We start from the raw sequence: 14,218 nt of genomic DNA, 5'->3' as shown, positions 1-14,218 counted from the left end.
CTTACACACACTCACACCCACATACACACACCCATATACACACACACACACTTTCTCTCCCATATATACATACACACACACATACACACACACACACTCTCTCACTCTACACAGACGGGGGGTGGGGTCGGAGCAGAGGAAAGGCCGCGACCAGCACCACCACCCGCTCCCCCCCCTCCTCCCGCGCAGGCAGCGGGAGCACCGGGGACAGCGGTGGGGAGAAGAAACCCCCCGCTACCACCTCCATGCAGGCAGCGGGATCTGAGGTAAGCGGCGACCTGAGGGACATCCCCGCTCCCATCTCCTGCCCCGCGGCCTGTCCCGCGGTGACAGGGGGAAGCGGGGACAGGAGGGACATCCCCGCTCCCATCTCCTGCCCCACGGCCTGTCCCGCGGTGACAGGGGGAAGCGGGGACAGGAGGGACATCCCCGCTCCCATCTCCTGCCCCTCGGCCTGTCCCGCGGTGACAGGGGGAAGCGGGGACAGGAGGGACATCCCCGCTCCCATCTCCTGCCCCGCGGCCTGTCCCGCGGTGACAGGGGGAAGCGGGGAGCGGAGGGACATGCCCGCTCCCATCTCCTGCCCCGCGGCCTGTCCCGCGGTGACAGGGGGAAGCGGGGAGCGGAGGGACATCCCCGCTCCCATCTCCTGCCCCGCGGCCAGTCCCGCGGTGACAGGGGGAAGCGGGGAGCGGAGGGACATCCCCGCTCCCATCTCCTGCCCCGTGGCCTGTCCCGCGGTGACAGGGGGAAGCGGGGACAGGAGGGACATCCCCGCTCCCATCTCCTGCCCCGCGGCCTGTCCCGCGGTGACAGGGGGAAGCGGGGAGCGGAGGGACATGCCCGCTCCCATCTCCTGTCCCGCGGGATGAATATGCGCTAAAGCGCGGCGGCCATTTTTTTTTTCTCGCGACCCCGTTAGTAACGCGGTGGTCTCGGGGTGGACCCCGAGACCCGCGTTATAACGGGGTTTAGCTGTATATATATATATATATATATAATATATTATTAAAGAGCTCTATAGTTCTAGTCTTTGACACTTCCCTTAGAGTGCAGCAAAACTTTTACTTTTTCATTATATTAAAATGTTCAACTTTCAAATGGATGTTGCTGAAACCTCCTACTTTGAGTAGTTTTAGTATGTACAGTATTGTGTGATTTGATTGTATTCCTTTCTTGCAGGTACATGTGAATCCCTGCTTCCATCAGCCCACTGACCAAAACAAATTTGTGCCTTTGGAAAGAAATGAATGGCATTGGTTGCACTCCGGGGAGACTCTTTCCCTCTTACCTGACAAATATGCTTTCAAGGTCATCGCCACACATTCTGAAGCGGAGAACACATTAAGGTAAAAGCACATACTTCAGTGAACGTGCTATTGCTTATTTATTTGCTTTGACGAAAATGCAGGTGTTTATTTTTCTTACTACCTGACCGCTAATCTTGTTTTATATGATACACAGCAATACAAATTAAATTAGTGTTCTAAAAATGAAAAATTACTGTTACACATAGTTCTCATATTATCAACTTTCATTTAAAAAAAAAAAAAATTTAATACAGCAAAATGGAAATTACCTCTACAGTAGGGCCCCGCTTTTTGGCATTCTGTGGGTGCGGCGATTTTATAAATGTAATGTTTCCTGACTACACCCATGTAGTTGTCGTGCAGACCAACATCTCCGCACGCTCGCGCCCCTCCCCCTTTCCTCCTCGGTTCCCGCCCAATCCCGTCTCGCCTCTCTTTGTTTCCAGAATGCTGCATTCTGGGATGGAGAAGGAGGGAGGAGGGATGGGATTTCGCAGGTGAACATAGCCCTTTTTTGTGTGTGGAGCGCACAAATGCTATGTTCCGATTTTCGCTTGTCATTTGTACACGGAGTAACGCAAACGAATCATTAGACAAATGACAGTTTATCGACGTAGGAAATTAATACAATCTCTATTTCAAAGGCTTCACTACTTAATTGAATTGTTAAACGAGTATACATTATTGTGTTTAAAAATGTCAATGGCTTGTATTGAAAATGAGAAGAATACAGTACAGGCATACCCCGGTTTATGGACACTCCCTTTAAGTACACTCGCGAGTAAGTACATCTCGCTCAATAGGCAAACGGCAGTTCACGCATGCGCCTGTCAGCACTTCCTGAACAGCAATACCAGCTCCCTACCTGTACCCAAGCTGTGCGCAAGCGGGGAGACTATAGAGCCTATTACACATGTGTTATTTACATCAGTTATGCATGTATATAACGATTGCAGTACAGAACATGCATCGATAAGTGGGGAAAAAGGTAGTGTTTCACTTTAAGTACATTTTTGCTTTACATACATGCTCCGGTCCCATTGCGTACGTTAATGCGGGGTATGCCTGTATCTAGCTTGGAAGTCCTTGAGATGTCATGTACTTGTGGTTTTTGAGAGGTGTATTGTGATTTGACAGGTGTCCGTCCTAAAGGGCTGGCATGGTAAAAGGGAGACTTACTGAAGACATGAGTTTTGTTGCTGTGTTATTGTTTACCACTTCCATTTTTATATTTTGCAGTAACAGTCAAATACTTGATGAAGAATGTGCATCAAGTGATGATCTTCCTCACACTTCAGATACTGCTGGAACAAAGAGCGCATTAGAAGAGCCTTCTTGCTCCGTCAGAGATACCTCTAAGGAAGCTCGGTTACAACTAACTCAAAAATCTCATGCAGAGAAAGATAAAATGGATCCAGATGGTCCGGTGAGACTTTTGTATTTTTGCAGTGTTTGTGGTAGATTGAAAATTGTCCAACATTCAGCAATTCTTGGAATGTGTAATATAGAGATCAATCATCAAATATTCTGAAAAGTGTGCTCATTTGACGTTAACATAATGTATTGCAGATCTCTCCGGGCACTAAAGGAAGCAGTATTTGCATCTTTTAATAAAGGAGATTTGGGGTGTAGACTGGGGTTCAACTTCTTAAAAATGTTTTTTTCATTTTCCGACCCCTGTTCTCTTTTTGCCCTTTCCAACATAGTTTTTACATTTTTTTTTAAATATGACGCTCAGGCGCCTTGCGGGTGTAGCCCCGAGGTTGTTTTTCCCTCCCTGGCCCCTCTCCGCGAGTGCCGTGTGGTAGCGGGTGCCGCCGGAGGGTGGGGGCCAGAGCAGGGAGCAGCGATAGGTATCGCGGCGCAGGCCGGTTGCCGGGGACGCGATCGGGCCGTCGCTAGGGCCGCGATCGCGTTGCCACCGGCTCGGCGGCTGGAGGAGAGTGCGCCGCCATTGCGCGTTAGTTTGCACATGCGCAGGAGGCGGCAAGCGCGCGATAGGACTCCAGGGATAGGGAGAGATCGCGCGAGAGTAGGGAAGTGTAGAGGGAGATTGAGGCGGCCATTAGGGGTTCGCGCATGTGCAGGGCAAGTGCGCACGCGGCCCCAATGCTTTAGGCAGCCCCTGGGGACTACAACTCCCAGGAGGCTTAGGGAGACAGAGGTCAGGTGCTCCCTTGCGGCCAATAGGGCTGGAGGAAGCTCAGCCCGGGAATATAGATACATTTCCCGGGCTTTGCAGAGACAGTCAGGAAGAGGAGAAGGAAGGAGTAGGAAGGGTGCAGGGAGCGCGTGGCTCCTGCACCAGGTAAGGGTTCTCCTTTGGTCCCCAGGCAGGCCCCAATTCCCGGTAAGGGCAGGGGGTAACTGAAGAGGGACGGCCCTAGCTAGGGAGGTTACCCTTAGGTGTGGAAGGTGCAGTTTGGCAGTGCCACAGCGAATAGGGCTGTGCGCACTGGCAAATAGGCACAGCGTGCGAGCAGTGGATTTGCTGCGGGTTCCAGTGAATGGTGTGTATCGTTCTGTGTGTGTTGCTGCATGTGCTGGGCGCAGTGTGTGCAGCGTGTGTGAATACCTGCAGGCTGACAGTGTGAGCTGTGTGTCTGCTGCAGGTGTTAGGAGTAGCGAGTAGCTAGAGTTACAGATAGGACTGGGTAGCTAGGGGAGGGGGGGCAGGTTATTGTTCCACAGGCCCTAGGAGTTCTCCCCAAGCCATCCCAGGTTGCGGTTCATCAGGGACAGGCCCTAGGTTAGGGTTTCTGTCACTCTAGGAGTAGTTAGTGACAGGAAGGGATAGCGGCGGTTGCTGTTCCCATGCGGTTGGTGTTGCCGTGATCCGGTTGCAGTTCCCATGGAGCGGTGGGACCCTCGTTGGGGTCCACCGGCAGAAGTACCTGGAAAGGATCAGACGGACGTCTGACCCTTTGAGAAGTGTGTTGCAGTCCCGAGCATCGGAGTGCTCGGAAGGTACTTAAGTGTTATAAGTGCACCAACTGGGCCCTAGCTTAATTTAGTGACTGCGCAGTCACCCACGACCTCCATACAGAGTACGGGACATTGGGTGTGGGGGATCACAGGACACTGGGTGGGAACACCAGACATTGGGCTGAGGTGATGCGGATAGAGCGTTATGTTATGTTATGTGATGTGTGACATGTCGTGTTAGTAAAGTGTTAGTATTTTATATACGTGTGTTATTGTATTTCTTACCCAGGGCTATCTTTCATAACGGGGATCCTGGGTAAGTGGAGGCGCTGCACCAGGTAAATGGTAAGGGTTTCCCCAGGCTCCCAGCTAGCGGAGGCTCAGATCTCCTGGAGCCACAGGTGTTATGCAGTACTAGTAGTCCCTTAGAGCAGGTGTGTTGCAGGGTAAGGAACCGGTTAGACCACGAGGGGCCAATGTGAGATTGGGTGGGTCGCCCGGTTCACAAAAAGGGCTACACGGGCCAATTGGAATGTTATTGTTGCGGCTTCCTATTGGCCCAGGTGATGCGGGAGCTTTTAAAAGCAGAAGAGGGATACTGGCAGGCAAGCCCCTAGGCGGTAAGCAGGTAAGGCATTGCCTAGGGGCGACATGTCTCAGGGGGCGGCAAGAGGGAAAGTGTAGCATGAATCCTACTTAACTTTTCTTTTTCTTTTGTTTTAGATGTTGGATTGAAGCAGAGGGTCTCCGGAGCTGAATCACATTCATTTCGGCTCTGTGGCCCCCCTGCTTCCTGAGAGACTTGCCTCCTTAGGGTGTGTCGGTATCTCCTGCTCAGGTTTAAAGCCCCCTGTCACATGGGCCAATAGGATGTCACCTATGATGTCACTGTTCCCTATTGGCCCATATGATCGGACATTTAAACATGAGCAAAAGATACTGGCACCCCCTAAGGAGGTAAGTATCACAGGAAACAGGAGGTCCTCGAAGCCGAAATGAATACGGTTAGGTCCAGAGACCCCCTGCTTCCTACCTTGGTGGGGGGGGGAGGGAATTTGGGGGAAATTTATTTTGGGGGGAGGGGGCGTTGTTAATAGTGCTTGCTTAAGGATAACGGATAACACATAACGTAGGGACGAGCCTGGTACCAGCACCTCCTTCGGTATCTCTGGAATTGGGGGCCCTCAGAGCTGTTAAAATAAATAAATCAGTGGCTTGGATGGTTCTTTAGCCCTCAACTTTGCTTTGTAAACCGCATACTGTATGACATTTTTATCTTCAGTGATATAGCAGCAGCAGTGTAATTGTGTTACTGCAGTGGGTTTTAACATATGATTTACTTTAATCTCAATTTCTTAATCATTCAAAAAGTTGTAGCAGTTCCAGTACATTGCAATACGCAGATAAGACTTGGATGTTTTGGCAAACACCAAGGACATGACGCACAATATGACTTGTATGTTCATACAGTCGTCTACCTTGTAACAAGCTACTTACACTCATTTAACCTTATAAAAAATTGGCAGAGTGGGACCAACCGATTACATTGACTCCTTTCAATCAATGTACTTCCCAATAAAGTAATATTTTATAGCATTTCTCCATAAGGACATAGACTGCAGAACAATTAAAACAGTTAACATAGGCAGCATAACTGACAAAAAAAGAGTGAAATAATTAAGGGAGAAAAAATCCACGTAAATCATCAATCCTATTTATCTCTTGTAATCAAACAGGAATTCTGGTTCCTTTTTTGTGTCTGTCATTTATTTATGATTCCACTGCTCCATTATTGTGACTAACTATCGGTGCCTTCCTTTTTCTATTCTGTTCCACACAGATTCTCCCTCCCAGCTGTTATGTTTCCTCCTCTTCTCAATTATTTCTTGCTGTTCTCTGACCTTTCTGTTTTTTAGAGCGATAAGCAGAAGACTAACCAGCTTTTACTTTGCAGCTTGCAGCCAACCTCAGTCTGAGTTCTATATTAATTCTTGCCAACATCAGATTAAATGAATAGCAAGACTGCACAGTTCTTGTAAATGACTTTCTTATGCTTATTAAGATCTTTTTATTTCTTTCTGCTTGAGGGTTTCCTTTTATACACCGTAAAACTAGAAACTTCCATCTGATGAAATGTTTTATCTGAGCTGGCTTCTTCATTTTTGTTCTTGTAGTACACACAAATCGTCTTTCCTCAACCTTTCTTCCGTCTTTGCTTTTTATCTTTGCTTCTGCAAATTTATGTCGTCAGAATTTCTGCACTTATTACTGCACTTATGTCGTCAGAATTTCTTTTGTAGAAAACAATTCGTACTTTTCCGGTTCCCCACATGGCAGTGGATGCCAATAGGGGAAGCTTCTTCCCTCAGCACAGTAGGACAGGAAACTCTTCTGCAGGTACTGATATATAAGGCTCTCAGGAACAACCCTGCAGCACATATTTAAAGGGGCAATGCCTTCTTTGTTCCCAGTGCCTCTAGGGGTCAGCTTGAAGAAGGGACATCTAAAGTAGCCAGGGAGGCGTTGCACCATAAGAAGGTTACAAAAACAATCTAGAATCTGTGTGGCCTGTGACAAACCAGAGCTAAAGATAAAATTATTGTGTGAAGACTGCATTAAGTCATCCACAATGTAGCCTAACGTGCAAATATCGACTTTATCGTGGATAGAGGACGCAGTATCCAACAGTGTTGATGCTGCAGTGGCACAGGTGAAAAAGCAGCCCCATAAGAGAACGAGGAAGCAGACAAGACTGGACCAAAAGGAGGAATCTTCTACGGAGGGAGAATATTGTGATTCTTTGAAACAGGAAGTGTGTTTGGAAGTCTCGGACTTCAATTTAGTGCTAGTGGATCCCTTAAGACTATGAAGTTGGCATTGGAATTGAAGGATCCAGATGAGAACCATCTGCGGAATGATACGTTATTTGGGGGATAACAGAGAATTATTAGCTGCTTTCCCCTGAATTCCATGATAAAGGAGATGATTTAAGGCTGAATGAATTCAAACTAATAAGATAAGGTCAAGATTTTGGAAAACTCTCCTAAGGTTGATACAGCAATCACAAGGATTGTGAAGAGGGCCACACTTTCTATGGATGATGCAGTTTCATTTAAAGATACTATTGACCGCAGCATGGAGAGTGCATTTAGAGAGGTGGAAGAATTAACCTGGAAGCCAGTGCTTGCCACAGCATCGCTTTCCAGAGCTATATGAATCTGGATACTCAACGTGGAGGAAGCACTAGACAAGGGCTTGAAGCAGACATCAAGCCTGAGTGCGGTGGCAGAGATCAAGTTAGTGACGGATTACATTGCAGACCGGCTATTCACACTCCCAGAGATGCCTAGAAGGGGGCAGCAAATCTCAAGGGCCACGATTTCTCGCTGGATTATGTCCTGTATAAAAATGGCATAGGACCTCAAGAATAAGCAGGCCCTGCAGGGCGTTAAGGCACCTTCAACTAGGCAGTCCCTACTTCATGGGTATTTAAGGCTCAAGCATCTCACACTTAAAATATATATATATATATACTATAAATTGGATGTGCAAGCTTCAGCTGAAGCAAGATATACTTGAGAAGTCCTACAAGCTATTAAACCTTAAAATAAATGTGTAAAGGAGATTAGTCTGTTATCTTTATTGCCTCCCTTTTTTCTTATTGTACGTATCTCCCTATTGACAGCCACTGTCACGTGGGAAATGGGAAAAGAGAAAGTTAATTCAGCTTACTGTCATTTTGTTTTCCTGGCCTCCACATGTGGATAAAGCTTGCCCATGAAGAATTTAAAGGCAAGACAGGAAAGGTGAACTTTGCGCCTAGACTCTAGTGTTGACCAATCTATTCTTTGAGCATTTCACAGTGATGTGTGTTGTAGTTGCATTGGAGAACAAAACGACAAATTGAATTGTAGAGGGTGTCAAGTTTGCTAAGGTGGGTTTGAGGTGCTGAGCCATATACTATGTCTCCATAGTCAATAATTGGCATTAGCATCTGCTGTGCGATACGCTTTCTGACCAGGAGACTTAGGGAGGATTTGTTCCTGTAAAGTACCCCTAGTTTGGCATAGGTCTTGGTTGTCAGGGTATCAATGTGCATCCCGAATGTTAAGTGGGAGTCGAACCATAAGCCCAGGTATTTAAAACTAGTGACAGGTGTTAGGGTGGTGTTAGCGTTGGTTCTAATCAGGAGCTCAGTCACTGGAAGCTTTACAAATTTAGTCTTGGTCCCAAATACCATTGTTACAGTCTTGTCATTGTTTAAAAACAGTTTGTTTTGGGAAATCCAGTTTTCGAGTCTCAAAAAGTCAGACTGAAGTATGTGTTGAAGGTCAGAGAGGCTATGGCTGTGTGCATATAGGATTGTGTCATCTGCATACATGTGTATTGAGGCTTCCTTACAAGCTGTGGGAAGATCATTAATGAACACTGAGAAGAGTAGGGGCCCCAGAACAGAGCCTTGCGGGACACCACAGGTGATATCCAGGGGGTTGGAGTTAGAGCCTGAGATGGACACATGTTGGGATCTTCCTGATAGGTAGGACTGAAACCAGTTTAAAGCATGCTTCCCTATTCTAGAGCTCTGGAGTTTGTTAAGCAGGATAGCATGATCAACTGTGTCAAAAGCCTTTGCAAAATCTAGGAATACTGCACCAGTGAGTTGTCCCCGTTCCATTCCACACTGGATTCCATTGCAAACTTGAGTTTTATTTATTAGAAACCTCTCTTCGATAAGTGCACTGACCAAAAAAATATTAATCATTGGCTTACCTTCTGCTTTCCCCATTTACATTACTGTGTTGTTTCAGCAGTAGCTCTACTATGATCGACCACGATCAGAGGCAACAGTCTTATATGGGACCTAGGGAAAAATAAATAGTGTGTACAGTATTCTGTGAATGTAGCTTTTATACATTTATTTAAGGGTGCAGAAACAGTATGCATCTCCTGCAATGCAGGGACCTTATTTTAAGTGGGCACTTACAGAATACACTTATAAGAACTTGTGAAACTGTCAGATTCTCCTGAAACATTTTTACACAAATGGTTTGTTGAATTAGTTTTTTTTTTCATGGAGTCTTAAACTGTAGTCTGTGAAAATTTATTTGCAGGGGGTTTCTTTGTTAAAATATAATCTCTAAATGTCTTTCTTTCAGTCTCCTTCTGCAGACTGTAAAAATGCTGTTGAACAGGCAAGATCTGATCCAAGGAAACGTGTTCTTCCAGATTGGATGTTGCAGGTTGATCTTAAGATTCAAAGCCTTTCATCCCCTGTTTCCAAAGCAGGTAAGTGTACATTTATTACTATACACCATGTGTACAAGGCACATTAGTAAATTGGTGTTATCTTTTTGTGCAAATGGAAGCAGATTTGAAGGCTCTGCTGAAATCTTTCGGTTTTGTGCATTTACTTGGTACTGTAAGCATCACATGCTAGGTTCCTAAAATTATTATTATGCATAAGCATTACATATGGCATAATTGTGCAACACACTTATAATTGGGTTATTTTTGGACATTCATGGCTGGTATTGAAGGTCATTAGAATTTAGAATTGACAATCCAAGTTCATAAACCAGTTATTCAATTTTGTCATGCTGATCTTGAACACATTTTTGCTTTTGACCAGAGAGGGGATTTGTAACAAAACTGATTCCTTGATTGTACATTTCTACTTATTCACTGACTGAACATGGTCAGAGTGGTAACATCACAAATGTCGCTCATTGCAATATGTTTTACATAATTTGCTACTATTTTTTGGATCTTTTTAAGACTAGAGTAGCACATTTGCGTTATAATTGGCGAAATTGTAAATTACCTTCTTTCACATACATCTTTACAGTAATGCTTCTGTACCACTTAATGTACTGCTGACCATTCTCTTCAGCAGTGCAGAATACAAATTTGTAAAGAGAACGAGGGTAATCCTTTATCTTGTTTCTCTCACTGCATGACAATATAATGTACAATTTGCATGATCTCTGCAGGACAAGCATAGGAACAGAAAGGTGTGAGATGAGTTTTTAACTACTCCGTCTGCAATTACACGGTCTAAAACCATTTTTGGACAACTTTCACAAATTATTTATAAACTAGCTGTACCCGGTGTAACATACTGTACTATCTAAGATGTAAGATCTAGCAGATATTAAAGGTTATTAAACATTCACACTTTTTTTTTTTTAAAATCAGAGATTTCTCTAAATAAACAATTTCTGGGTTCTTCTCCGACACTACACTAAGTGACTCAAACGATCCGACTCTTGATAGAGCAACATATAATTAATTGTCCACAACTAAAAACAGGCTTAGGTAGGTACAGGCATATTTTATCAAACGTTTGGCATTGTGACTTATTGATGGTTTCTCAAAAAGCCAATCATATTGAAAATTGTTTTAATTTGAAACTAATGGTAAATCTGTGTCTGATGGAATGAGTGGGATTCTTGGAATCTACCATGTCAGAGTTTGCTACACCGATAACGTTTGCTTCGCTTATGTGTGTTTGTATTCGAGTAACTTGAAGTCTTGTACCATTACATAGTTCTCTCAATGGCATTGGGTTTCTAAGGAGCATAACGGCTCCTACTTTAAGTTTCGGTTTATGAGGAGGCATTCCGGCTGGACTAAGACTGTTTAAGAATTATTTCGGGAATGCAAGTTGATCAGCAATATCATCAATCACAATAGTATCCACACTTTGCTGTAGTATGATGATAATATAATAGAAGTATTATAAGTATCTACCCAATTTGTCAGTTTTTTTTTAATACAACCGCATTGTGATCTTATATTCATTATCCAACACTTTGTTTTATATTACAATATATTAATACTTTTGTTAACGGCCATACCATGTTGATCACACCAGTTCTTGTCCAATCACCAAAGTTAAGCAATACTGAGTGCGGTTAGTACTTGGATGTGTGACTGCTTGGGAACAGTATTTCCCCCCCCTATATAGATTGTTGCAGAGATCCTTAGCCATATATACAGTATCTATATATCAATCCAAGAAAAGTTTAGTAAAGTACTGAAGGAAAGAAAAAATTTGTAGGACGTGACGGAACAGATCGTAAAAAATATATTTATTGAAAAATAATCATATAGCAGGCCAGCGTGAATCCTCTGATGCATTTCGTACTGGAGGTATCGTTTGATAAAGTACCTCCGGTATGAAACGCATCAGAGGATTCACGCTGGCCTGCTGTATGATTATTTTTTACAATATATTTTTTACGATCTGTTCAGTCACGTCCTGCAATTTTTTGTTGTGTCTGGCTACTTCACCACATTTTTCTTTGAACAACCCCCGGCTGGAGCACACATTTCGGAAAGGCATTCTAACAATGGTACTGCTGCTCGGGCAGTAATCGTGCGTTTCAAAGTACCTTCCTTATTCTTATTGCATTTAAGAAGTCTGAATATAGCCAGTGCTGCTTATTGTTTTTTTTTGGGGTATTGTAGAGAGAGGTGGGAGCTAGTTGACTCGTTTGTCGCAGGTCACACCTTCCTGCCCTCCTCCTTACACCGTGAGGATATGATTCCGTGACTGTGCACATACATGGGCTTGACTTGGATTATTTGCATTGAATATAAATGTTCCTTTCTGAGGACTCTTGGACTTATACATTCAACTAAAGACATCATGATTATAAGGCTCCTAAACAATAGAGTTACGTAGCACCAATTTTTTTTATTTATATATATATATATATATATATATATTATTGAAGCATGGGTGTTTGGAGTTGAACCTCATTAATTTTATCCTCGGGGACCTCTACTCCCTGAGATACATACCTACATAGGGGGTGCCTGTAGCTCTGTGTTTGTCAGAGTCTTCCTAGAAATCCTGCTCCCAGCCACAGTTCCCTTGTCTGTCCACCGGGTGTGCTGCTGTTTCTGTCTGCTCTGGGGTTCCTCTGTCTGTCTCCTTTTGTTGGTCCTGTCCTCTGTCCTTATAGTTTCCTGTTCCTCCCTTGCCTTTGTTTTGTGTCCTGACTTCTTATGCCCATGCCCATGCTTTTGCTTCTATTCTGTATTGAGTCCGGTACTTAGTAAAGGCCCTTGACTATGATCTGGCTTGTCCTTGTTTGTTTCTTGCTCCCTGCCCTCAGTTCTTACTCCCCTGCCCTGTTCCTGCCTTCCTGCTGTCGACCCCTGCCTGGACCCAACGATCCTTGCCTGCTGCCTGCCACCAAACCCTGCCTGTGACCCCCACGATCCTGCTTGCCATCTGCCACCGACCTCAGCCCGTGATCCCAACAATCCTTGCCTTTCCTGCTGTTACAGCCATCGAGGTCCTACCTGCTCCTGGAGTCCCTGTGACAGTGCTGTTTAAAGGTCCTGCTTTCAAAATAGAGCCCAATCACTATCAAAGACACCTCAAGAGCAAAGTCTTGCAGTTAGTATCTAGTAAGTATCTGGACCCTCTCTCCTAATACACCATAGACTGACTATGGCAGAAGCCCTGAAAGAAGAGCCCCCCAAATCAGCTCCCTTTTGCACAGGGCCAGCTGTCCAGAGGGTAGAGGTTTAATGTCTCAGCCTTCTGGCCAGTCATTTTATTACGTTTGAGCTTATTCCATATGGAGCCTCTCTCTCCTAATACACCCTGGACCTGCCTAAGGCGGCAGCCAAAGGGCTGTTAGCACTTGCTGCTATTTTTGCACTTCACCTGCCAGCATACTGGGTTGGAAAAAAATATCTAATTACTTCAGCTCCCTCCCAGCTTTGGACTGCTATTACCTTTCACTCCCTTCTTTACCTCTTCCCTCACTATCACTTTTGCCTCGATTGTGAACTCCCACCAAATCTCCCCATACTCACACTTACATGTATCCCATTCTCTACCGACATCTTCCCAATTTTGCAGCCATCCATTTAATTTACGTAATACCTCCCATCCCTGTTACCTAACAAATCCAGTAACTGCCTCTCCTACTCTCTCTTTTCTCCTTGCTTCTACTTCAGCCTGCCCTGACCTTGCTCCTGCCTCATCCTTTGTTAGTCTGCGCTTATAGTGCCGCAACGCAATGCCAAATCAAATGCATTGTCGCCGTCGTCGGCGCTTATAGTGCACGCGACATCGCGTTAGCGCTACTAAAAATCTGGTAGTCACTGTTATTTGATTTTTTTTCAGCGACGATCTCTCCTTGTTGCCAATCAGAGAGCTTCTCCGTCCCTCTGCCTTCCTCTTTTATGACATAATTTCCCTTTAGCCAGCGACGTCACCTAAACTTGAATTGCAACTATCACAATGGCGATGGGTGACTTCAGTGGTCGCGTCGCCAGCACTATAAGCGCTGCCTTATTGTGTTCTGCTTTTGTCATGGCATTCCTGTACATCGCCCTGATCATCCCTGTGTTGCACAGCTCATCTGTTCTGTTAGGCTGTGGACTTAGCCAAGACCTGTCACCTCTAGCCTTCGGGACCTGCTCTCTGACTTTGAGAGCCCACCGTGTTCTGGTGCCTAATGCACCTAAATTCTCCCTTACCATAAATATCTCCACAATCTTGACAACAGCCCACGTCCACTGCTTAGGGGTAATCTTTCACTCCGCAATCTCCTTCATTCCTCACATTAGGTCCTTCACAAAGTCCTGCAGCTCCCACCTACAAAATATTGCTATAAAACACTTTTCTCACTCAAGATGCAAGTATCCTTCTAGATTGCACTTCCCTGATCCTGTTGTACTTCCTTAAATCCATCCAAAATGCTGCTGCCAGATACATTAACCTCAGTTTTCATCTGCTGTTCCACTATTTAAATCTCTAGACTCGGCTCCTGTATCCTCTAACATTAAATGTAAAATCATAGCTCTGAAGTACAAAGGCCTACACAATACTGACCCGCCTTATATTTCATACCTCGTCTCCAAATACTCCTCTAAATGCCCTCTCTGTTCTGCCCATGACCTACATCTCTCCTCCTCCTAACCTCCTCTCAATCCTGCATTCAAGACTTCTCCCATGC

At 45.0% G+C, this 14,218-nt stretch overlaps 1 protein-coding gene across 1 annotated transcript in view; it reads left to right on the top strand.

Moving 5' to 3' along the window:
• The window catches only part of APLF (aprataxin and PNKP like factor), a 205,267-nt gene that overhangs the window by 52,346 nt on the left and 138,703 nt on the right, over positions 1 to 14,218 (top strand). The window contains exons 3-5 of the mRNA XM_075594934.1: positions 1,183 to 1,349; positions 2,550 to 2,736; positions 9,392 to 9,521. Of these exons, the coding sequence (XP_075451049.1) occupies positions 1,183 to 1,349; positions 2,550 to 2,736; positions 9,392 to 9,521 (484 nt within the window). The remainder of the gene's footprint in view (positions 1 to 1,182; positions 1,350 to 2,549; positions 2,737 to 9,391; positions 9,522 to 14,218) is intronic.

The sequence above is a fragment of the Ascaphus truei genome, chromosome 4 (assembly GCF_040206685.1).
Source record: "Ascaphus truei isolate aAscTru1 chromosome 4, aAscTru1.hap1, whole genome shotgun sequence".
NCBI classification, from domain to species: domain Eukaryota; kingdom Metazoa; phylum Chordata; class Amphibia; order Anura; family Ascaphidae; genus Ascaphus; species Ascaphus truei.
This window is presented reverse-complemented; position numbering and strand designations above follow the sequence as displayed.